The 25,512-nt window shown below is 47.4% G+C and overlaps 1 protein-coding gene across 3 annotated transcripts in view; it reads right to left on the bottom strand.

Annotated features, from left to right (window-relative positions):
• The window catches only part of AVL9 (AVL9 cell migration associated), a 68,453-nt gene that overhangs the window by 9,962 nt on the left and 32,979 nt on the right, over window positions 1–25,512 (bottom strand). For all 3 annotated transcript variants that reach the window (XR_002321064.2, XM_020968934.2, XM_078152098.1), the window contains exons 5-12: window positions 20,047–20,136; window positions 19,102–19,168; window positions 18,032–18,072; window positions 17,011–17,049; window positions 15,357–15,426; window positions 14,526–15,061; window positions 1,260–1,394; window positions 180–399 (exon numbers count right to left, since the gene is read on the bottom strand). Coding sequence is in view for 2 of the 3 variants with exons in the window: in XM_020968934.2 (XP_020824593.1) it covers window positions 180–399; window positions 1,260–1,394; window positions 14,526–15,061; window positions 15,357–15,426; window positions 17,011–17,049; window positions 18,032–18,072; window positions 19,102–19,168; window positions 20,047–20,136 (1,198 nt within the window). In the remaining variant the exon portion in view is untranslated. The remainder of the gene's footprint in view (window positions 1–179; window positions 400–1,259; window positions 1,395–14,525; window positions 15,062–15,356; window positions 15,427–17,010; window positions 17,050–18,031; window positions 18,073–19,101; window positions 19,169–20,046; window positions 20,137–25,512) is intronic.

Here is a 25,512-nt window from a genome sequence, read left to right as displayed (position 1 = left end):
CTTCTATATATTAATGTAATAATTCAATATATCATTAATATAATTTATTTAATCATAATAAGTAGTTTTTATTATTTTATTTTTAAAATATTTATTATGTTTTGCTTTATTAAGCTCAGTTTGAGAGGGTGTACTCTCTGCCCCCTCTGCAAGGGGGCTCCAACTGGCGGGATTCTTACCTAACTGCAGTGAGGCAGCAAGCAGGGCGTGTACATAGACTGCAAACTGTGCTCGGATCCACTCGTCCCCTCCCTCCCAACCTGTCCCGTCCAGGAACACGTCATCTCGGTTCTCAGTCACGTGCTTCACCAAATCGTCAGCAAATCTCAGGTCAGCAGTGGTAGGGCTCAGAATCTTCCTCAGTTCTGGGTCATGGATGTGAATGACTGCTTCTTCTACCTACGAGGCATGGACGCGTGTATCATCATTTGGGGATGTCATATACCGTACAACCGAAATGAGAATCTAAAATAAGCCTTCTCATTCTAGGGCCTATGAACCCCCAAAAGTCCATGAAGAGGTTTCCGGGGGTCCATGAACTTGGATGAGGGGACCCGCTAACTGAAATTGAGCCTTTCCTTCAATCATTTAAACAACTGATTCTGAGAAGGGGTCCACAAAGGGGTCTCTGACACAGAAAAGGTGAGCAACTCTTGATCGAAAAGAAAAGCTTGCAGGTCCGTAGATGTGGGGTTAGAAGGGTCCCAGAGGCCCGAAAGGTTATACAACCAGAAGGTTCTCTCAGCACCGTATTGCCCCCCAAACAAGGGAGCTCATCCTTTAAATAAAAAGTCAGACTGTACCTTGAATTTTAAAAAATTTTCTGTCACTTCTAAACTCACTGGAACTCCACTGAGGTATAATTCTGCCCCCTTCCCAACCCCAAACCACACATCTTACAGGGGTCCTAAAGAATCTAGCCACAACTATTCCAATGTGACCAATGAGTTACATCTTGTCACTGAGGTACTCACAAAAAATAAGGTAGAGTATTTATTTCTGGCTTCTACCTTTTTTAAACCATAAGAGAACCAGTGTTTTGAACTAGAAATGTGGGGAAATGACTGACCTTTGCTGAAAGCAAGTTTTAAAAATTAGATAAGCATGGTAGACGTTCTGGTGGGGATCATCCGTACTTCCATCCCCACTCTAGGGGGGAAGTTACTTTCAATGCAAACCCCTTGGAGGTACAAGGACATCTGTCTCCTGCCCACACAACCCCCCATTTCTTTGTTCTGCTCCCCATACTCAAGACGTACTTCTACAATGGCATCACTGAGGTGTTTCTGTTGCCGAAAAAGAATGTTGGTTGCCCCAGCAACAAATCCTCGGACAGTCACATCAGAGAGAAGGTGATGCTGCTGCAAAGCCATGTATGGCAAACAGAGATAGCCCTGGGAACGAAAGGAAACAGGAAGACCACAACTTGAGGGAATGAAGAGAAGTGACACCTTCCTTCTTCGTCATTGAACAACTGTGGCAGAAACTCCTGGGGAGCCAACCTGAGACTCCCTGAACTGCTCCTCTGGGAACACCACGTTAGTGTTAAGCTTCCTCTTAAAGTCCTGGCTAGGACCTCCACCCTGGGCAGTGGTGGAAAAGGAGGCCTACAGACGTATTCGACTCTTCCAATATGGTAGTTCCATTGTTTATTCTTTGTTTTAAAGAAAAGAGGGGCTGGGGGAAGAGACACACTGAGAAATGTAGGTGATGTGAAAATAAAAGGAATCTATCGCATTTTGAAGAGTCCTGGGTATGATGGGAAGTCTATTCGAACTGGATCCCACCGGCTTTCAGCTCACTTTGAGGGCCTTGACCTGCACGTGGCCAATCCCATTCTTTATTGCCGACTGACCCTTAGTGATCTTTGGTGACTGAATTTAGCAAGCCCTTGCCCCTTTCAATGCCTGGAGCTACAAGTATGGGGCTGGCACAGCCAGGCAGGCAATACGCGCCAGGAACCGTGCTAAGCACTCAGGATACAAAAGGGGACAAAAGACAGTCCCCACTCTCAAGGAGTTCATAATCTAACAGGAGAGACAACAAGCAAACAATTGTTTATAAATGAGACACACACATATCTGATAAATAGGAAAATAATTCAGAGATGGGAAGAACTTGAATTAAGGGGGGTGGGTGGGAAAGGTTTATTACAGAAAGTGGGATTTTAGGACTTGAAGGAGTCGGGAGGCAGACAAGAAGAGAGCCTTCCAGGCATGGAGGACAGCCAGAGAAAATGGTGGAGCCAGGAGGGTGGAGCAGCCAGGAGGCCAGTGTCACTAGATCGAAGAGTAGGTGTAAGAAGACTGGAAAGGCAGGAGGCAGCTAGATCATGAGGGGCTTTGAATGCCAAAGAGAGCATTTTGTATTTGATACTGGACATGGTCGGGAGCCACTGGAGTTCACCGAATAGGGGCACGATGTGGTCAGACCTGAGCTTTAGATAAATCATTTCAGCGGCTGAACAGAGGAGGGGGGTGGAGTGGGGAAAGACTCGTGGCAGGCAGACCCACCAGCAGCTACTGCAATAGTCCAAGTATGAGATGATGAGGATCTGTACTGGGATGGGGGCGTGTGTGGCAGAATCAAAGGACAGAAGGGAGTGTATTCAAGAGATGTTGCAAAGGTGGAAATCACTAGGCCTTGGCAACAGCTTGGATATGGGGGGAAGGGAAAGATAGTGCGGAATCCTGGATGACTCCTTGGTTGTGAGCCTGAGAGACTGGGAGGATGGTATTGCCCTCTACAGTAAGAGGGAAGAAAGGTGGAAGGGAGGGTCTGGGGGAAAGACAGTGAGTTCAGTTTTGGACACGCTGAGTTTGAGAAGTCCACTGGATATCCAGTTGGAGACGTCTGAAATGCAGCAGATGAGAGACTTTAGGTCGGCAGAGATGTCAGGGTGGGATAGGCAGATCTCAAAATCATCCGCTTAGAGATGATAATTGAATCCATGGAACTGATGAGCTCACCAAGTGAAGCAATCTAGAGGGAGAAGAGAAGGCCCAGGACAAAGTGCTGAGGGACATCCCAAGTTAGTGGGTAAACACAGCAAAGCTGACTGTGAAGGAACAGTCAGCTAGGAGAGCCAGGGACAGTATCAAGGGGAAAAGGGTGATCAGTAGTGTCAGAGGCCTCAGAGAACTCAAGAAGGATAAGCACTGAGGCAATGCTGTTGGATCTGGCAGCTCTGGAGAGGATCAAGCCAGAAGCTGACAGTTCTAGGGGCACCTCCTGCAGTTAGCCTTTTCAAGACACTCAGTCATAAAAGCAGAAGAGCTATTGGGGCCAGCAGGATCAAGTAGGGGAGCCATGGGTGTGTCTGTACAAAGTAGGGAAGCAGCCAGCAGCCAGAGGTGACAGAGAACGGATAGCAGAGGGACAAGCTGCTGGACAGGGCAGGCTGGAATGGTGTGGCTTGTGCTGGCTGAAGGATCAGACTCGGCAAAAAGAAAGGTCACCTCTTCCTGTGAGACAAGGAGTAAAAAAGGAAACAGTGGTAGAAGGAAGATGGATGAGAGGAGAGGAGAAAGAGGGAGTCCACGGCAAATGGCCTCAGTTTTCTCCGGGAACGCTAAGGTAAGGTTCTCAGCTGAGAGGACCGAGGAAGGAGAACGTTTGGAAGAGTCATTATGGAGAGTGGGCTAGCGAGCTGATGAGGGAGGTGCAGGACTGCCGAGCTGCAGTGAGGGCCCAGCTGAGGTTGTGCAGACGGTGGGAGAGACTCAAGGCTGACGGGGAGAGCTGAAAACACCAGAAGGGATCCTCTTTGGAGGCCTGGGGAGGGAAAGGGAAAGGAGAAACGAGACAGCCACAAAAAGAAAGAAAAGAGGGTGACTGGAGCATTTTTAATACGTGCCTAGGACAGAAGGGAGGAAGGAAGGAATCGGACAAGCAGAACAGTTTTTGAAAATGACATGTGAAACTGCTCATATGCTTAACAAGAAAAGTCAGCTGTATAACAGAGATTTGTAACTTGATGTGTGTTCAAGCCTCACTTTTGTTCTATTACATATATGGACGCCCTCATTTTTATTTGGTGTCTTAAGTCGAGAACAAAAAAGTAAAGCAAACCAGAATGTATCATCAAGGGAGATTACAAAGTCATGAGTGGATGTCTCCAACATAATACATGTTTACCTTGTGGGCTATTTTATTTGCCTGAAGGCATGGGGATGAACTAAATCATTTCTCAAGGTCTCTTTTGGCTTTCCACTCTCTGAAACCCAGGTCTTTTGGGTTCCAAGGCTGGCCCTCTATCCACTACACATATCCGTACACATCTAATTATCAATGACTGTATCTGCATGAAACAGTTTAGAGAATTTGGGGAGGTAGCACTGTGTCGTGGATAGAACGCTGGACTCAAGGTCAGGAAGACCTGGGTTCAAATGCCACCCATGGATGGCACTGACCAGCTGTGTGACCCTAGGCCACTCACTTCACTTGGGGGGAAGGGGGAAGAGCTTGGATTTGATGACTTCTAATGCTCCTTCTATCGTCCTCTGGACTAATGCACAAATGGAAGAGTGAAGATCTGGACAGGAAGCCAGGAAGGGACCGATGCAGTGATTAAGCACTGACTTTGTTATAGTGCTAAGTGTTTTAGAAATCTCTCATTTGAAGCTCACAACAACCCTGGGAGGGAGGTGCTACTATTCTCCCCATTTTACAGATAAGGAAAATGAGGCAACCAAAGCCAAAGAGACTTGCCCAGGGCCACATAGGCAGTAAGTGTCAGAGGCTGGATTTGAACTCTGGTCTCTATCCACTCATATATAGCTGCCTCCTCAGTCCCTGGGGGAGTAAACAACACTGCCTTGTAAAAGGGCATGGAGGGAACTTGTCTTATGGGGGTCGGGACTGAAGCTCGGAACTGCATTTTAATCTCCCTCCCCTGTCCAATGCAGGCGGCCACCTTCTCCGTAGCTTAGTCTCAGAGATGCGCCTAGGCCACAGAGAGGTTCCTGGACTTGCCTGGGGTGGCAAAGAAGGCCACTCCGCTTCAGGGCCCCCGAGCGAATCTCAGAGACCCCTCCCTGAGGGGGACGACACAGACTCTGCGAGAGACCTCTCGCACTTCGGATCGTTACCGACCTTCCACAAACTGCATGGCCCAGACCATGGCTTTCTATCAGGGGCACGTCCCACAGATGTGCCGGTCCCGTGCCGAGGAGGGCTACAAGTCAAGCCTCAAGGCCAGGAAGTCACCCAGGAAGTGACCCAGGGCATGTCACTTAACCTCCAAGCACTCCCTGAGAACGTCTAAGACTCTGGGTCATGGAGCAGGCACTGACCTGTCTCGGGGGACCGAGCTCCCTAAGACACCCCCTGTTCCTGGCACCTCACGTGGCACTTGGCACACAGTAGGCACTTAACAGATGCTTGTTGAACTGAATGAAGCTGTGAAGCAGGGCGACACACAGCACTGACCTCATTAATGAGCTGGGTGTGGGATCTGATCTAAGGAGGAACATGCATTGTGCTGACTGGCCTTCCCTTCTCCGGAGGCTGCAAGGCCCCTCGTTAATAGAATCCAGCCAGAATCAATACTCTGACTCACACCCAGAGAGGCCTGCTTCCAATAGAGGCAGATGCTGCTATGATGAGTAAACTACAAATTCATTTAAAAGCACCCCTGAATTTGCAGCAGCCTTTTGAGGGGGGAGGGAGGTTGTAATTTTTTACAGTTGGAGAAAGATTGGGAACCACTGGTTTACCAAACCCACCTTCACCAATCTTGGTTACAGGCCTTCCCAGATACTAAGATTCGGAGATGAGGGGTGAACAGCCCACGGGAGCACTCCCTCCACCTACGTACGTCTTAGAACTGTCTGACACATCTGGAGGATAAGGGACTGGCACAGGGTCACACCACCACGTCAGAGGCTGTGGAGTCCGCAGAGTTCACAGACTAAAGCTAGAAGGGACTTCAGAGGTCATCAAGTCCAGAAACCGTGACAGCCAAGAGAGCGTGAAGGACGACTTGAATCCAGACTTCAGTCACTACGCATTTATTAAGTGCCTACTATATGCCAGGCACTGGGCTAAGTGTTGGGGGTACAAAAAGAGGCAAAGGAACAGTCCCTGCGTCTGATGAAGGAGACAACAAGCAAACACACATGCACAACATACAAGGTGTTGGCCACCCCCCCCCCACGTGTATAATAAACAGGAAATAACCAGCAGAGGGAAGGCACTGGAAATAAGGAGGCCTGGCAAAGGCTTCCAGTAGAAGGTGAGATTTTAGCTGGGACTTGAAAGACGCCAGGGAAGCCCGGAGGTGAAAATGAGATCCAAGAGCATTCCAGCCATGGGGGCAGCCAGTGAGAATAGCCAGAGACCAGTGCCTTGTTCTTCCAAAGTTACGGATCAAACAGCCTGGGGGAGTGGGCAGTGGGGGGCAGAGGTGTAAGAAAACTGGCAGGGGAGGGGAGGTCATGAAGGGCCTGTGACACAAAACAGGATTTTGTATCTGATCCTGAAGATAACAGGGAGTTACTGAAGTTTACTGAGCAGGAAGGTGGCATCTCTGGGGATTATGGCACACAACGAAACAGCATTTTAGAACCTGCTTGTAAACATCTCATTATTTTAAACAGTCACATCTTTTAAGCTTTAACTAAAACTTCCACATCTGTTTCTAATTAATTGAGTCTCTAATCTTCTCCTTTTCCATGGACTAGGCTTCTTATTGATATCAGTAAACAGGAAGAATCTCCCCTCAGCCCACTCCACCTTTCAGCTCCCCTTTCATTCCCTCCCTCTTGCATTTTCCGTGAGGAAGAAGCTAACCTGATTAGTCATGTGTTGTCCCCTCCTAATGAACATAACTTGAGTTCCCGAATAACACCCACAGATTCTTAAATACTTGGCCCACTGCTAAGCCACGTGCCTGCAGTCACGTTAAAGAGATCCAGTACCACCATTAGCCACAGGAAATGGAATGCTCCTCTGCCTAGTAAGTAAAAATGAAAGAGTAGAAATGCTGATGGCCCTCAGCTGGAAAGGTCAGTACCCAAGGCGCCAATGGCAAAGGTATGAACTAAGACAGGCACTTGCTCTGTGGGATGGCATGACCAAGTGGAAGAAACCACACATTTCAGGAGTGATAACTAGCCCACTTACTGAAGTTAACAAAGGTCTCACTACTCATTTCCTTCTCACTCTCAACACCGCCTTGCTTCACCCAACCAACCGCTTGGCTTAGGCCAACAACCCAAGGCAGCCGGGCTCCTCTGGCAGACACACACTTGCCTGTGTTGCTGGGGTCTTGACTGGATGCTCAGAAAAAGGCGTCCTTGGAGGCGCCAAGTCTTGGAAGAGAGCTGTGTTCAATCACTAGTAATTAAAAGACTGTTTGGATTATTTTGAGTCACCATAGATTCTTTTTCTGAATTGATTTTGTTAGAAAGAAAAGAAGCTATTTGTTAAGGCAGTGCTCCATCAGCTTAAAAACAAATGAACGCAGTCTCCTAAAAATATACGCCTGGAAATAGTTTTTAGTTTTGCAAGCAAATGAAATGCAGATAAATTCGGCTGATCTTAAAAATACATGAAGTTGCAGCCAACTTATGTGTGAGCCATTGCTATAAAACAAGGTGTACTGAGTCCCAGCAGCCATGAAGTCCTTATGGCCACATTTCGCTTTCTTCCTTTCTTCCTGTCCTGGGGGACACACACAGTGTAAACCCTGCTAAGGATGAGAACTGAGGGCTACACTCAGTCCACCCAACAGAGACACAAATGGAACCATGCCCACCTTTAAGGAGCTTAACAGAGAAGACAACATGTGACTGAACTTGAGCCCGACTCTGAGGGAAAAGGAGAATTTTGAAGGTGAAGGGGAGGAGGAAGTCGGTTCCAAGAGCGATGAGCTGGGGCAACGCCATGGAAATGGGATGCAGGAGACCAGAGAGGGTTCTGGTGGGACGGGACTCCAGGGCACACGACGTGGAGTGACGTAAATGGCTGGGAAGGTAGGAAGGGCTGTTTTAAATGCCAAACAAGGGCATTTACATTTGCTCCGAAACATCACAGGGAGCCACTGAAGTTTATTGAGTGTGAGTGATGTGGTCGGATGTGCACGTTAGGAAAAGCGCTTTGGCAGCCATTCGAAGGGTGGGTTGGAGAGAGGAAAGACTTGAGGCTGGGAGATTAATTAGGCGGCTGTTGCAACAGTCCAGGCAAGAGGTGGGGAGGCTCTGAATTAGGGCCGTGGTCCATGAGGGGAGAGAGGTGTGAAGGGAGAAATGGCAGGATGTGGCAACTGACCGGGATGTGGAGTAAGGGCAAGTGAGATACCGAGGGAGGCACCGAGGTTACAAATCGACAGAAGGATGCCACCACCGAGTTCTGTTTTAGGCATGGAGACATGCTCCCGGCACAGCCAGTGTGAAATGTCCAACAGGGAGTTGGTGACGTGGGGCTGAGGCTAGAGACCTGAGTCCCCCACACAGACATGCAACAGAGCTGAAGCGATTGCATTGATGGCACTGAGGCAGGGATAACTAACCCTTCCTTGGCACACGGTCAGGGGTCACAAACCTTCACAGAATCTCCTAAGAGCCCCAAGAGGGGTACTACAGTATTACTATACCCATTTTGCAGATGAAGAAAGTGAGATTCAGGGAAGTGACTTGTGATGTACAAAGTGCTGCCTGAGGTGGAATTCAAAGTCAAGTCCTGGCCTCTCTCTGGACATCTCAACACCTCTCCTTTCACCTCAATAACCCCCTCAATACTTCTCCCTTCCCAGAAGCAGTTCTGAACTACTGCTCGGCACTCATGAGAAGAGAGAAATATGGATCTGAAAGCATTAGCTGTCAGAACTAATTGGGTTGAGCATCATAGCAATTTATAACTGACAGTTTTAAAACCCATCATCAAAATGTTCTATGATTTACAGTGCAAATTATAGTGCCTGGGTGAGTGACTGATCTCCCCCCATCCATCTTCAGGACAACCGTGGAGGAAGAGCTGGGCTCACTGGCCCATTCTTCCCCTCCTCTCACACGTTCAGACTTAGGCCCACTCACACCTTGACCAGCTCGGAGCTGAATCTGGAGCTTGCCTTGCAGTCGGGCTGACTGCCGATGCCTGGCTCTGGACCACAGGTGGTTGCCTCCCCGATTCCTCACCTTCTGGCCTGCTCAGGCTTCTGGTAGGTGTGTGTCCCCTGTGTCTGCCATCTCTTGAGGGTCCTGGACTCTGCCCTGAGGATCTCTGCCCACACGATGAGCCAGTCAGATATGGGGTTACAAAACAGAAGGGCTGCAGTGATTCACCCAATGCCAAACAAGTTCACCAATGACTTCTTGGTGACTAGGAAGTGCCGAGGTCTTTCTTCCCTCTAAGTAAGAGCAAAACACAGCCAGGGAAGGCTTGGGCTTGTGCCTCCTGGTTGTGTGCCCCTGTCCTGGCCCCAACAGCTTTTTAACAGCTCCTCAATCTACGCTGGTCTTCAACGTGAACGAAGACGAATGAGCATACTAAGGATTCTGGTTTAAAACACAAGAGGTTCTACGTCTTTCCCTTATGTGAACTGCAGTGGGGAAAATGGAGCCCATGATTTGTCTCGTTGGAGTGGGCTGGATGGGAAGGGGCATGGATGAACTGGGGGCCCAACCGAAGGCTGTCCCCAAGCACCTGAGCAGACGGGACCCACGGCCACCTTGGCCTTGGAAGTTCTCTCCTGGCTGAGAGTTTATTCACAGGATTAATAAGACGCAGCATTTACATGGAGCTTTAGGGTTCATAGCCTTCCATTTGATCTTATTAACTCAAAAGCCAGAAAGCAGTCAGGGAGCTGATGAGATAATCTAAGCTCTGAAGAAAAGAAATCCTCCTGTGTACCTTACTGTAAACCAGGAAGGTTTACAAATTCCTCTCGGGAATTTGAGTCATTAAAACCCCATGAGAGGACCAGGCATATCATTAATCTTGCCCTTTCTCCAAAAGCTGCACAAACAATGCTCTGGACTGTAGAACCAGCTAGAGGCAAACTACGACAGCCCTCCCATAGGAGGACCTAGGGCGTACAGACCTTTGGCTTTGCCCTATCAGCTCACAGCCTTCCGAACGGCATGCCAAAAAGAGAAAGACAGACGGACATGGTAGGCATATTATCTCTCCTAAAAGATACCATGTTAAGTCACGTATATGTCTGAGAACTTTCAGCCATCTAAAAGAACAACATGGGCATAGCTCAGATCTGAGCTTCTACTTCCTTCTCCTCTGTGATACAATCAGCAGCTCTGCTTTCAAGCAGCTAATTTAGGAAAAGCCCTCATTTTATGTTTCAAACAGTGACTTCCTAGGAACACCACACAATCCAACCTGTCTTCTGAGCTGCCCGACTAGTGAGTGGCTAGGCACCAACTCAAGCAGGCCCCTGACCATGCTTCCTGTTCCAGCTGGTCATCCACCCCAGGCAAGCTTGCTGCCCGCATGCCCCACCCTTCTGTCTCTCGCTCAGGGCTCAGTAATTGAGCCAGCATTACTGACTGTCCTTTGGACCAACTCGTCAATCCCCACGACTCCCCATACCGATGCTCTCCAGTTACCACTTATATATTGTTTCCTCCAGTAAGATGTAAGCTCCTTGAGGGCAGAGGGACTGTCTTGCAATGTATCTGTGTCCCCCGAACTTCCTGGAGGGCCTGGAATACAGTAAGTGTTTAATGAATGCTTTTTCCTTCCTTCGTCCATCTCCATGTTTTGGACATACTTCCTTTTCATCGGCTGAAACAAAATCTTTCAAAAGCTAGTTCGGATGCTGCCTCCTGGGTAAAACGCCCTGCTCAATTCTCTGTCTTTCAAATTTTCCTACAGCACTTTGCCCGCTTTGCTTCTGATATTTTAGTCCATGCCACTGCCCCTCTTTGAGGAGGGTCTCTGCAAGCAGGGACAGCTGGTTTTGATTTCTCTATCACCAGTGCCCAGTATAGCTTCTGGCACATAGACGTTTAACTTGCCCTATGACCACAGGGCCAGACACATGGTAAAGCTCAATAAATGTTTGTGGCTTTACCTTAACTTAATACATGTGGCTGAATTACATTTGTGATTTTACATAACACTGCTAGAATATCTATAACACAGACTACATATTATACTATATATAGTACATAATGTATGCTATATATACACTATAATATATATGTATTATATATTATCTTTGCTTAGAGTGTTTTATTCTTTCTTAATTTCAGTTATCTGAAGAAAAATGGATCTTCTTTCCCCTATCCTAAAATGTACAAAAGTCCAGTCCTTTGGGACAGGGGAGGGTGGTCAGGCAGGACAACAGGCAGATTGGCTCCTCGTCCTGCCCATGAGTTAAAGAACTCAGAACAAGGTGCTGGGAGGGGTCCACCAAGGCTGCAGGCCTTACCCACAAAGCCCTAGGGTGAGACCAGACAGAAAACTCTATCCACCACCCTATAGGCCTTCCTCCCAGAATGCCTCCCATCCACAGATATTCTGCCTAGACTCACTGCCCAGCGTGTCTCCAAGCTCCTCATCCCAGAATCCCTGCCTGCCAGAGCAAACCCTTCTTCCCACCCCCTGCTCTCCCCTTCGCACAGACTGATCACAATCTTACTGCCTCCGCCCCACCCCGCCAGGTCACACCAGATTCACCAACCTCTCCCACCTATGCCCCTGGATCTCTGGCCTTAAATTAAGAAGCTAATGCCCTTCCTCTGGCTCTCACTTGACACCAGCTTCCCCTGAAAACAGTCCTGGGCAGGCTTAGCTCTCCTTCTCTCACGGGGGATTCACTGCTCCCAGGAAGGGAGGGAGCAAACACCTTGCTCCTCAGCACCCCTCTGAGCCTGTTTTTCACTACTCCTCAGCCACTGAGCTTCCCTCTGCCCACCTAGATCCTGGAGGCCAGCCAGCCTCCAGTGACCACCAGGCATTCTCTCTCCTTTCTTATGGAGCTCAGTACCTGACTCAGTCTTCTTCTCTAGCCTTCCTCCTCATAGCCCACCAGGGGCCTTCCCTGTCAATGCTGATGTTCTCCCAAAGAGTGGCTAGACTCTTCTAACCACTCAGGCCCAGGTCAGGGACTGACCACGGCTGATCACACAGCAGGGGCTTCATAAATACTCGCTGACTGATTACCAAGGGTTAGTTTGTTAATAAGAAATCCTAGCTAAACCCAATCTTCTGGGGCACGGTTGGGAGGCCGCTGGTCCAATGGGGATCATGGCATGGGGCAGAGCTCAGTGTGGAACCTGATGGCACTGTATCCAAGGCAGCTCAGCTGACCTGTCAACCTCAGCCTCCCTCAGAGCAGAGACTGCAGGTGAGGGCCCACCACGACCGGCCTGTTGGTGCTAAATCCTTCCCATGCGGCAACGTTTTCTGGGTGTACCTTGAAAGGCCACGCTGGCTTTGTCTTCTCCGAGCTTCTGCCGCGGGTAGTCCTCCTCCCTGGCCCTGCCTCATTTTTGCCTTCTATTCCATCAAGTACAAAGTCAAAGTGGAGCCTCATTTCCATTTGGATGCCCCTTTCTGAATGCACACTTTAATTGTCAATGCTGGCATTTTTGATCAGCCTTCACTATGATTTTTATTTTTTCATGTTTTAAAGAGTAAGCACTCCCAACCCCCCAATGCCTGGTACACAGCAGGTGCTCAATAAATGCTTATTAACTGAAAATGAAAAGCCAGCAGACCCTATAATATTTCTATTGAGGGAATTAAAATAGCAAAAATGTAAACAATATTGATTTTAAAATTTCTAAGGAAATGGCTGGAGAGTTGTAGAACAAGGACTGAAACAGAACAACCAGACTGGAAAATTACGTCAGCTGCTAATGTCTACCCAGAACCAAAGGAAGTGAAGACACATGCACAGCCCACAGGTTCTGGGGCAGTCTTTCGAAGGACTTCTCTGAGCTAGTTCTCTAAGAAAGCGTCACCCAGAGCCCACCGTCCTCTGGTGGGTCTTCCCTAGGCCCCTAGGGACTGTAACACTGGGGACCAGAGGAGGGGAGAGTGGCCTGCTCCAGGGTTCAGAACTGATCCAGGGCAGCTCACTTGAAGCCTGTCCCTGTCCTCTCAAAGACTGCTCTGGAGAAGCCAACACCTCAGCAGGAGGGCAGCTCCTGCTCCTGTTCTTCCCAGCCAAATGGGAATCTCCCAGCATCTCATCTCTCCCGGGGCCCCTAGAGCCTCTCCCCTTGACCACCAACTCTTCTCCCAGACCATTATTCGGCAGAGAGCTCCAGCCTGAGGATTGGGAAATAGTCAACAAAGACAATTTTGAAGAGTGTTTGCCTCTTTCCACAGTCACTGTTCCCACTGGAAGGACTGCCCCAACGGCCATCTCCAGGGGCTGCTCATTTGGTAACCACCGACTCTGGGGAGGCATTTCCTTACCGGCCTAGTTGGAATGAACCAGAAAGAGGAGAATCCAGGGAGTGAGGAATGAAGAGACCCTAAGGTGCCAAGGTCAACGGCCCCACTTCACGCCCCAAACGCAGATTCGCTTTCGGCAGAGTAAACAGGCAGTGAGGATACAGATGAGGGTCGTAATAAGCTGAGAAAGACTAAGGATACAGAGGGAGCTCTCCCAGTCGTTCCTATCCTCAGAAGGCTTGAGCACTGAACTGTTTCAATCTGCGGGAACCAAAGTCAAGTCACCAAGCACTGAATAAGTGCTTATTAGGGGCAAAATCAGGCCTTGCCCTCCACAAGCTCCCAGAGAAGCCCGCTTTCTCTGAGTCTGTTCCAAGGCTCTGGCCCTACGGACGAGCTCCCTAAATGGGCAGCCTGACCTCAGTAAACCACCACACACACTGCAAGTGGTGTGCGCAGTGCCTCAACAGGGCAGCACTTCCCGCTCTCCTTATAAAACTAAGAAGGTTGAGGGTGCTCACTGGCTGATTATAAAATGCTAATTCTAATGGATCTCAGTGGCACGTTCCTTACGCCACTTCTCTCAGGAGGCCCCGGAGGCTCTGTGGAGGCGAAGGTGATGAGGCAGCTGGCGCTCCCGAGACTCTCTAAGGTTTGCTAAGCACTTTACCATCTTACGTGATCCTCCCAACAACCTGGGGCAGCAGGTGCTGTTTTCCAGATGATGAAACTGAGTCTGAGAGGATTAAGTCACCTGCCCAGAGTCACACGGCTAGTAAGTGTCTGAAACAGGATCTGAGCTTGGGCCTTCCTGACTCCATGTCTCACGCTCCATCCACTGAGTCCCTTCACTACCATTCATCTAGGAGAAGCCAGCGCAGGGTAGCCCGAGCCTGGACACTGCCTGTTACCATCACATCGGAATTGCTAATCTCTGGAGTCACCAGAGCGCTGTGAGCTTCGGCTGGGGGGGCCCAGCCCAACTCTCACTGCCTTCCATGTAACCGTTTGGGACTTTCCACAGATTCCCCGGACATGTAAAGATGACCCAAAATGAAAAGAGCTGAGGCCACACTTGCCTATCTGAAGATGCTCTCACACCGTAAAAAGCTCACCTGTGGTATTTCTCAAGGTACTAGACTGAGTATTGGGAATCTTACCTTGGTGAAGATGGCCAATGGCATGCCATATTGGTCCTCTTCCAAACCAGAGATGAGTCCTGGCACAAACACCACCTGGCCCAGGTTAGCTTGAGGCTGCACAGTAATTGGAGGGCTCTCGGAGGGTACTCGGTCCCTCGAAAGGAAGTGTGTCTGTTTATGCTCCACCTGTTCCTTTTCTCTCATGCTGGTGCTCTCTAAGACGCCAGGGTCCAGGGCCTCCCATTCATTTTCGGATGTCTCGGGGGTCACATGCACAGGAAGTCTCACAGGCTGGCCAGAGCCATCGGACGCTTGTGTGCCACTGGCATCTTTTGCTGTTCGGGCCAGGATCCCATCTGCCTTTGAGGCATCCCCTCCGTGGCTCCCAGAGACTTTTTTTATGCACATTCCTGAATTTGTATGCGACATGTCAGAAGCAGACCCAGAAACACAGTCATCTGCAGGACGGGTAGCTTGCTGGAGCCCGGCATCCTCAGAGAGGCTCTTTCTGGGCCTGTACTGGGAGCAGTCCCGGAGGCCATGTTCTATCATGCCTGCAGGATACAAGACACAACACAAGTGTGGCTCAAAACAGAGACGTGAAGAACATGAGATGAAATGGCACTGTTTAAGGCCCAACAAACTAGAACTGTGAACATTTCAACCTTTTAAAAACACAGGCTACAAAAAATTCTGTTTGAAAATAGAAACAATCTCAAAAGGGAAACATCACATTAAAATGACATTAAAAATGTAAACAAGTTTTATTCCAATGAGTTTTTTATACTAATATCACATGAAAGCCTCAGTTTTAGAAGTTAAAAAAAATAGTCAAAACTACTCTCTTACCTGGAAAAAGGGATAACACAGTCATTAGTGCACCTACCAATCTATTCACTGGAGAAATATAAAACAGAACCTGAAATGGATTCACAATTGCTTAAATTAGAAACACAGATTCAATTAGAAAACAAACTTAAAACAAATCTGGCTAATGAGAAATCAGCTATGGAAGAAACAGAAACCAAAACAAAGCAGCAAATCTGCTCAGCTGCCCTAGCTTCCTCGCTAATTAAATAGCATCACTTGGAGAGCCAGCCCAGGGGACAGGTTGGCTTTGCAACTTTTACTCTCTGGAGGGAGGACGTTTTCCAGCTCAGCCTACTGCAGAGAGAAAACTTGGGAAAACTTGCCAGTTCTTGCCTCCGTTTGGTGGGCAGAGAGGCCCAGGTGAGACCAGGCCTGAGGGCGAGGTAGCCAAAGCCCATCACTCTCAAGTGGACACTCTTGTTTACCAAGGGACCCAATGACACCAAGGTGTGTGACCCTTTGTCGACAGAACCACGTTACATGGGAGCTGCCACATCTGTTAGGGCTGCTGTGTCACAAGGCCAGACCCCCAAAACTTCTGTTCTCTTCTATTCAGAAGAAGAGTAAATGGGTATTGTATGGACAGAAAGATGCAAAGTATCACCACAGACTCGAGTTACACACCCCCCCCCCCCACGCGCCCTACTCAGCCTCTGTCACACTGGTCTCTTTTGTCAATGTTCTTCTATCTTAAATGATTTTCTTATTACTTTTTAATATTGGAGGCTCCATTAGATCTTTTGGCATTTCCACCATGCAAGTAACTCTTTGCTTAGCTCTAGAGGCAAATGCCACTCCTTTGCTGAGATGGTATGTTATCTGTTTATATCAGCTAAAACAAACACTTGCGACATTTGGAACACACACCAAAAGAGTCCTGATTCTATAAGAAAGACCTAAAGGCTGGACACGGTGGCACAGGCCTGTGTGTGATCCTTGATTCTGGGGAAGCTGAGGCTGGCAGATGGCTTGAGCTCAGGAATTCTGAGCTGTAGTCAAGGAAAGACAATCAGAGGCCCCAGTGAAGTCCAGCACCAATATGGTAAACCCTGGGGAGTAGGAGTCACCAAAGTATCTAAGGAGGGATGAGTTGGCCCAGGTTGAAAACAAGAGATGTTCAATGCTCCTGTGCAGTAGGACTGGGTCCTCCAGTGGTCTTGCACTTTCATCCTGGCTGAAGCAGGAAGACCCAATCTCAAAGAAAAAGAAGACTTGAAGACAAAGATGGCAGTGGAGAAGAAACATGGCTCCTTCAAGGGAAAAATGAGCCTCTCTCTCCAGCCTTTGCTAACAGTCAGGTGGCACTTGGTAAGCAGGTCTGATGGAGGAAAGTAAGCCTACTATAACAGATGGGGCATGCTGACGTCAGCATCAATGGGCATTTAATTAAAAAACCTCCTGTGTTGTGGCATAAAATACAACTGTATGGAACTGGCTGCTGCCCTGCAAGAGTTGGCTCCCCTCAAAGATCAAAAAGCCCTCATTTTCTGCATTAGATCTACAAACAAAAGGCACACACCCACTTCTACAGGCCCCTTCCACTGCCAGGTGTTAGGTTCATTCCAGCTAAGCTATTTAATAGGCAAAGAATAAACTTTAAATACTCTCCCAGGCCCTGCCCTTCAAATCCCACCTTTTTCTCCAGAAGAATCAGCTTAAATAGGATTAAGACCTGCCCAGAGAAAGAAAATAAGAAACCATAAGATGATTACAAATGAACCCAACCTCAATATTCCCACTCCTAGGGGTTATTTTTCAATTGCTATGAAACATCCCATTTTTATACAACTTCTGTTGCTAAGCGAATAAAGTCCTAAGGAAATTATGCTGAAAAAAAGATTAACTCTAACCTAGATGCTAACCTAATGCTACAAAGGTTATTTGTGCCTCTAAAAATGGGATACATTATTTAATGCTCCTGCCTTTTCTCAAAGTGATGCATCCCAGCCACAGGGAGAAAGACAGCAGCTGCTGGCTTGTCTAGAGAGCTACAGAAGTCCCTGTGAACAGGCTGGTCAACATTCACATATTCAAAATGGAGAGAGGTTGATTGGAAAATGCCTTATGCCTATGCCAATGACAGCAGACCAAAAAACAGGATGGACATTTAAAATGTTCCCCCCCAACTCCAGTCTTTAGACTCCCTTCTCGGTGGGGCACCTCAAATTCCACAGATGCTTGGCTAAGTCCAAAAAAAAAAATGGTGCTCCATGTTCTGATTGAGATCCAGACATTTAGACATAACCCCAGAGAGAAACAAACAGTAGTGATACTCTTTGTATTCTCCTTAGAGCATGTCCTGTCATTGTATTCTTCCTCTTTTTTTTTACACTTATAAATAAAACTAAGAATGAAATTTGCCTTGTAAAATCTTACTTAACAGAAAGTCTGTGATTAACAAAACTTCGGAGAAAATGGTTGCTATTTGTGATAGGAATATAAAAAAGTCATGAAAGAAATGACTCAGGTTAAACTAGAAATATGGCAGAGTTCCCTTTTATCTGGGGGGCAGGGAAGGGGAGGAAGCGCTGGAATTTTAGATCCGTATCTGAAGAAAGCAACATTTTTAAAGGCAACACTACATTCTGTCCAATGAACAAATGCAAGGAAAGTGCCTCCTACTTTTGCTTTTCGAGCCCAACAAAGAATCATACCTTGTGTCGAAATTGAAGGACCAGATCTCTTGGGGAAAGACCTGCAGTGAAAAGAAGCCAGTCTGTGAATGGCCCCTTCCCCAACTGCCATGTGGAGGGGAAAGGGGGCAAAGGAGCATGAACATCCCAAGATTAAATAAACGTGGCTTTGAAACAAGGCTGCATGGGAGACAAATATCTAGAGATATTCTGGGATCTGGGGGACAGGGCCTTTAGAACCATTTTTCCAATTGGGCAAATAATCTCATTTATGGGACAAAGAACCACCACTACTACCATGATCTGTCTTCCTGGCTTACCCGTTGTTACTGCTGCCCTTTCTGAACCAATCTTTTAACATTTTCTAGTGATAACTTTTCATGATCATTTAAAGGCAGAGTTTGGAGAAAATTTGTTTTCATACAAGATGCGTCATTGTGAACTTGCTTACGATTTGCATGAGGGATGTCTTTAGTGAGTACATTGTGCTAAGAGGAGAATCCACCACTGAGACTGCTTTTTATCAATATCAAAGAAGAACTCAATAAATATTTCCTGATAATGAGGATTTATTGAACAGCCACTGGGTCCAGGACTGTATGAAGACAGTTCTTGACCTCCCTGAAGATCTTCTAATTGGCTGCAGAGGGTAATACAGATATACATAACCAACTAGATGGATACTGTCTACACCTCCACTCTACACTGGGCCTGCACAGATAATACACATACTCAACATATGTAACAATGAGCCTGTATTGAATGCAGGGGGCAGAGGAGGCCTATGTGGGAGCGAGGAAGTTTGACAGATAACAAAAGTCTGCGACGGGTGACATAATGTATAGATGGCGACCACACTTCAGACAGTTCCAGCATCTCAACAGAGTTCCCTTCTGCAGATAAAGGCTAGAGACACACATCTGAGGAAAGTCTGCCCAAAGCTAGATATGTGCGATGAAAGCTCAAGCCATAATGGACAGAGGGAACCTCAGGGCCAGTAGAGCAGAGCCTGAGGACGAGACTGAACAGATCAATCAGTCTGTCCAGCAGGAACCTTGAGGGTCTCTTCTGGCTAGCAAAGTGTGACTTACCAAGGTATACTTGTGACCCTTCTATGGAAGCTCCTCCCAAGGAACTATTCATATGCTCATAGAGCTCCTAGGAAATGCAGATTTTAAGAGACAGTAATTATGACATTTCAACATTGTGAACTGGAAATACTGTAGAATCCAGTAGAGATAAGGAGAAAATGGCTATTTACTACTGGAGGAGTTGAATGTACTAGGCACCTCCACCGTGGAGACAATATGGGCCCCCTGCTTTACAATCTCCCTTCCCCCATATCCCTTCACTAAGAGCACAGGTTTTGTTTTTATTTCTTCAACCAGAACCAAGAGAGAGCTCAGAGCCGCAGAGCAAGACAGAGAGAAGCCAAGCCCCCTTCTGGGCCAGGATTAGCTCCTGATTCATATTCTGCTCCCTGCTCCTCTGCAGGACTAAGACGGGGTGCCCGCCGGCACAGTCACTGTGATGCAGCAAAAGTCAACGGCAGAGCTGGAGTTCGATGCCACAGGCAGGCAATGCTCAAGAAAACTGATGGCTCACTTTCCAGGAAGCAGCTGCATGATGCTTTGCTTTGGACTAGAGGGGATGGGTGTTAGAGGCCAGAGAAACTGCCCAATATCTTCACTTTACCAAAAGGACAGCTTTTTCATAAGCAGAGCACAGCAGAGAGAAATGACTATTTCAGGGATCCATTGTAATCGGGTGTTTCTTCAAACTGAATTCTCTTTTAGTTTACTGAATTATTCCTAATTAGAAGCTAATAGGGCTTGGCTTCCACACGCACAAGGGAGCTGCACATTGCAGAGGGGGTCCAGCCTCACTCATCAGAGATGCAACATGCCACTTTTCTGTCCAGGGTGTTGGCTAACAAATTACCTCTTTCACAAACACATCCCCACTTAATTTAATATATATATATATTTTAGCAGAACACACCTACAGAGGCACATAGATGCACATTATAAAATTACCTTCAGGATTGAAATTTGGGAAAAATCCTTCTCTTCAAAATAGGCATGTGTAATGAGCTGAAGTTTTGCTTGGAGTAAACCATAGAGAGGCTTGCAAGAGAAACAAAACATTGTTAGGGAGGAATTATCAAAAGTGAAGGAAAAATGAAGAGGAGGGAAAACAGGAGATTTCAAACGAACTACATTTTTTCCACAGAGTCACAAGTTGAAAGGGACCTCATGAGGTCATCCAGTGTCCCAGGCCCTTCTGTCTGCAAAGCCTCAACTGGCCAAGGGTGATGTTCAAAACACAGCCAATGAGCCCTCAAGGTACAAGCTGCCTTGATGAGCTGAGCTTCCATAGTGCTGGACTCTCCTGTTAGGTAGAGCCAACCTTTCTCCCAGTATCACTTAATGTCATTTCCCATGCAGTTCATGGGAACTAAGGCCCTATAGACTATGTCTTCCATATCATAAATGCTCATGTATTTGAAGACAGTCAACTAGCATTTCTTAAGCATCTACTATGTGCCAGCTGCTGAGTACAAAGAAAGGCAAAAGACCCTCTTCCCTCCAAGAGTTCACAGGAGCTTGGGGGAGACAACATGTAAGCCACTGTGGTACACTGGAGGTAATCACCAGAGGAGAGGCACTAGAGTTAAGGGGGACTGAGATTTTAGCTGGGACCTGAAGGAAGCCAGAAGGCAGAGATGAGGAAGGAGAGAATCCTAGGCACTGGGGGACAGCCAGCCAGTGAAAAGTCAGAAGATGGAGTGTCACATGGGAGGGTCAGTGAATGATGTCCTTCTTCCTCCACTGAGAATCTACAGCTTTGAAGCCTGTTCCTCTTCTCTGGACCCTTCTCAGGCCTTCACTGCAGCACTGTGAGAATCTGTGATGTCATCTGGGCATGTATTTCCTTAGGGATATAGACCATCAGCTCTCTGCGAAGGTGTGGAAGATGCCGTAGCCAAAGCATCTCAGGTCCCGGGGGACTAGTGGCCAGCGACCTCCTCTGCTGGCTCTCAGCTGCCAGTCTCAGCCGGTCCCTGAGCCCGCCCCTTGAAGCCTTAGCCTGGGGGGATCTGGCTGAACTTGCTCTCCACTCTGTCATCAAGAACCTAGGCTCAACTCCACCCCCATGAAGAAGTAATAAAAGAAAGGTTTCATGGAGAAGACGTTTCAGAGGAACTTGGAAAACCTGCATGAATGGAAGCTTACTTCGCTCAAGTGAGCAGAATCAGGAGAACCATTTATCCCAAACAAAGAACTCTGAAAGACTTCAGAACTCTGACCAGCCATGACTTTGGAGAAGCCATGACGAAACAGGCAACTTACCTCCTGGCCCAGAAAGAGGGAATGGACTCAGGGTGCACATAGAGCCTTTTTTTTTTAGCCATGGTTAATGTGGGAATTTGTTTCACTTGACTACGAATATTTGTTATAAGGGTTTTGTTTTTGTTTGCTAATTTTTTTTTTTAAAGAAAAAGACTTCATGGGAGGCCAATTTTTATATGCACAGATCAAAAGTGCATGCAATACCAATTGTGTTTATTACAAAAAGGGAATGATTGTTTCTTGGCTTTAAATGTCATTTTCCTTCACAATTTCATTTTGAGTTTTTGTTTGTTTTTTTTAATAATATTTTTATAGTAGTGGTTTATAGTAAATTATGGTCCATAATGAACATTCAGAACTTTTTTTTTTTGCCCAGACCACCCCATGCCTAGCTGTTCCTTTCCACACTTTATTTGTGGTTCCCTTCTTGTAACAAGACATAACAAATGTTGTCCCATGACAATTAGTCCTTGAACTAGTTTTACTTAATATTTTTGTCAGTGAAGGAATTCAGAAAGGTTGATAAACATGACAGTAGAATTCAAAGCCATCCTGAAAGAACTGGGAAATGTTCTCTCAGAATCTGGCTCAAATCTACCAAAGAAAACAAATTGGTGACTGATGTGGGGGAGTCATGGAGAGGGTGAACACAATTCTGAGTTTCCAAGGTGAAGTGACAGCCAGGGGCGAAGGGAGGAGATTTCATAGCACGGGGTAGGCAGAGTTACAGATCCAGTCTGTCTGAAAAAGATATGGGCGTTCTGGTGAACTCTGGCCTCCATATGGACCAACAGGGTGCTATGGTTGCCCCAAAAGCTAGCAAAACATTGAGCTGCACTGGGAAAGACTCAGGTCCAGAAAGGAGGAAATCAATGGACTCTTGATGTGGTCAGACCGCCCCCTCCCTTGACCATGCCATATTTTAGGAAAGACAGTAATAACTGAGAGAACTCCCAGAGGAGGGTAAAGGGTGGCAACAGGTCACCTGAGCGCTGGCCAAAGGGCCTTTGGAGGCTTAGCCTCAGCAAGAGAAGGGACAGGAGAGCTGTCTTTAAGTATCTGAAGGTCTGTCACAGATAAGAAGACTTAAGATGTTTGGCCTCCAAGGAAAAACAAGGAGGCAAGTGCAAAAGTGGAAAAGAAACGCAGATTTAAGCTCAGGGTAAGAAAAACTTCTAATCAGAGCTGTCCCAAAGGATGGGCTGCCTCAGCTGGTGATAGGTAACCCCTCATTGGAGATTTCCAAAGGCTGGGGGACCCCTGGTCAGGTAGGTTATACTGTGGATTCTTTTGGGGGTGAGTCTGATCAGAGAGCCACTGAGGTCCCCTGCACCTCTCTCCAGCCCCTGGAGCCATCACTATAGGTACCTTTCTTGGAGTGCTCCCACGCTTTCTTGAGGTGTGATCAGGATGTGATCAGAACTGCACATAGTACGGTCGCACTACGGTGCTTCCTGCTGTCACATCTATCCTCTCCTTGAAATTCTGTGGCGTGTGGCCACCGCCCAGCTCCTGGTTCACACACAGGCCACGGCGCTAAGTATTGGATGTTCCACATTAAGTCCCAGACCCCTGCCTGAGGACAGAGTCCGTCACTCTCAGTAGCGCTCCCCCTAACTATGTGACTTCACGTTTGCTCATCCTCAAGCTCCTTGCCCACCTTCATGTGAGAACTTTCTGAAGTTTCACTCTACAGGCTAAGGCTTTTTAGCAACCGATGGGCTTAACAGGTAAACTTGGGGAGTACCCTGGGCACTTCCTGATCCTAATCAATTATAATAATGCCAAATAAGACTAGTCCTACTACTGATCTTGGGCAAATCACCGTACTTTCCTAGCTAAAGAAATACCCATTAATCCACACCTTTTGCCTCCAGCCTCCCAGTCAGTTTTCTATCCATGCAGTATAAAGGATTCCACTGTGACAGGGCTTGTTTGAGAAATAAACAAACAAACAAACAAATAAATAAATGGCTCTGATGCTGAATCTCCCAAGTCTGTGAATACACCAACTGGTTCCTCCTCATCTACCTGAGCAAGGAGCACACTGCAGGGGAACTGGTATTTATCGAGTATGGACCTAGGTGCAGGGACTGGCCCAAGTGCTGCCCTGAAGCAGGACTTAGCCTGCACATGCCTGAGAGAAAACAGCAGAGGAGATGATAAAATCTATACAAAGTATTGGGGTGGGGTGGGGATGGTGTTGATGGAAGGACAACTTTTGTGGAGATCCAGAAAAGCCTACAGAAGGTGGCTCTATCCTGTGCTTGGAAGGCAGATAGAGATTCTCTGAGGTGCCACATGCCATCGGCCCCATTTCAAGCCCTGCTAATTCTATCTTTGTCTCTAGAGCATGCCCCCTTTTCTCCTCTGACACTGTCACTCCCCGGGTACAGGCCCCTCCCCACCTCATGCCTGACAGGTCTGCCAGCCTCAGGCCCACCTCTACTCAGCTGTCAAAGTGATCTCCCTAAGGCGCAGGTCTGGCCCCATCATCTACCCCTCTCCATTTGATAAACTCCAACAGCTCCCTCTTATCTAGGGGATCAAACAGGAACTCTGGTTTGGCTTTTGGAGATCTTCACCTGATGGCTCCCTGCTACATTCCCAGTTTTCTCACCCCTCCTTCCCCTCCAGCACCACTGCTCTGCACGGAGCGTGTGCCATCTCCACCTGAGTGTTTGCAATGGCATTCCTGCACAACTGGGACTCTCCCTCCTCTTCTGCACCTTCCAGGGAGGCTTGGCTGAAGTCCTACCTGCCACAAGGAACATCTCCTAGTCCCCCTTAATCTCTCGATCTTCTCGCCTCCCTCAGGGCGGATCTTCTCATTTAGCCCATTTCTATCTTACTGGTACACAGTTGTTTACATGTCGTCTCTTCTGCTACCCTGTGAGCCTCCAGAGAGCACCGACTGTTATTTGCCTCTCTTTGTATCCCCAGAGCTCAGCTCAGTGCCTGGCATACAGAAGGTACTTAATAAATGCTTGTTGCTTTGACTTGCCCTCAGATGGAATGTCATGTATGGAGAACAGGAAGTCTATTTGTTTCGCTGGCATGTAGAAGGCTTAAGTAATATGAAACACTCCAAACCAGCACTGAGAAATGCAAGTTAAAACAATTTTAAGGCTTCACCGAACATCCATCAGATTGGTAAAAGGACAGAAAAGGACAATGACAACCCCTGGGAAGGGTTGTGAGAGGACAGCAACATGAACGTGATATTGATGGAGTTGCAGATTGATTCAGCCACTGCCGAATAGACTACACCCCAAAATCACTAGACTGTGCATACCTTTTGATCCAGTAACACCACTACTAATAAACTATAATATGCATACACCCCAAAGAGATCAAAGAAAAGGAGAAAGGAACCATATGAACAAAAACATTTGTAGCAGCACTTCTTTGTTGTAGCAAAGACCTGGAAACAAAGTGGGTGCCCATTAAGTGGGTAATGGCTGAAGAAGTTACAGTACATGGTATATGGTATATGACTATAACGCAATACTAGTAAGCTATGAGAAATGATGAAAGGGCCAGATTCAGAGAAACCTGACAGCAAGTGAGAAGAGCAAAGCCTGGACAGACAATGACTACAGCACTGTTCAGGAAAGCACCTGGGAAAGACTTCAGGACTCAAATGAATGCAACGACTGATCACAGTCTGTTCAGAGGACCATGACGGCAAATCGTGCCTCCCACCTGTGGGCAGAAAGGCGATGGATGCAGGGAGGGCCAATGTGTGGATCTGTTTTGCTTCACTGTATTTGGGACAAGGGGAGCTTTGGGAAGAGTCAAAGAGGGATTGGGAGATTGTGTTGGGATGCCAGAAAAGAGAAGAGAACATCAATGAATAACCAAAAAACCCAAAACAAAACACCCCCACTCCCACAAGAGAGTAGAAGGAAGTTCAGAAGGGGACACAGGTAGGCAGGGCAGTGCTCAAACGACACTGTTAAATCTGAGCTAGACTTAAAAGACCAGCTGGACCTAGTGAGAATTCCTGGTTTCACACGCTGTTCTCTTGTTCTGTTTTCTGTATGTGGGGTGATGTTCAAGTTTGTTAATTGTTGTCAGGTTCACAAAATAGGAATAAATAAACCAGGCATTGGACTTTGATAAGCAAAAAAAAAAACACACTGGGAA

The sequence above is a fragment of the Phascolarctos cinereus genome, unplaced genomic scaffold (assembly GCF_003287225.1).
Source record: "Phascolarctos cinereus isolate Bilbo 61053 unplaced genomic scaffold, phaCin_HiC Scaffold_4;HRSCAF=312, whole genome shotgun sequence".
Classification (NCBI taxonomy): domain Eukaryota; kingdom Metazoa; phylum Chordata; class Mammalia; order Diprotodontia; family Phascolarctidae; genus Phascolarctos; species Phascolarctos cinereus.
Note: the sequence above shows the minus strand (reverse complement) of the source record. Positions and strands in the feature narration are given on the sequence as shown.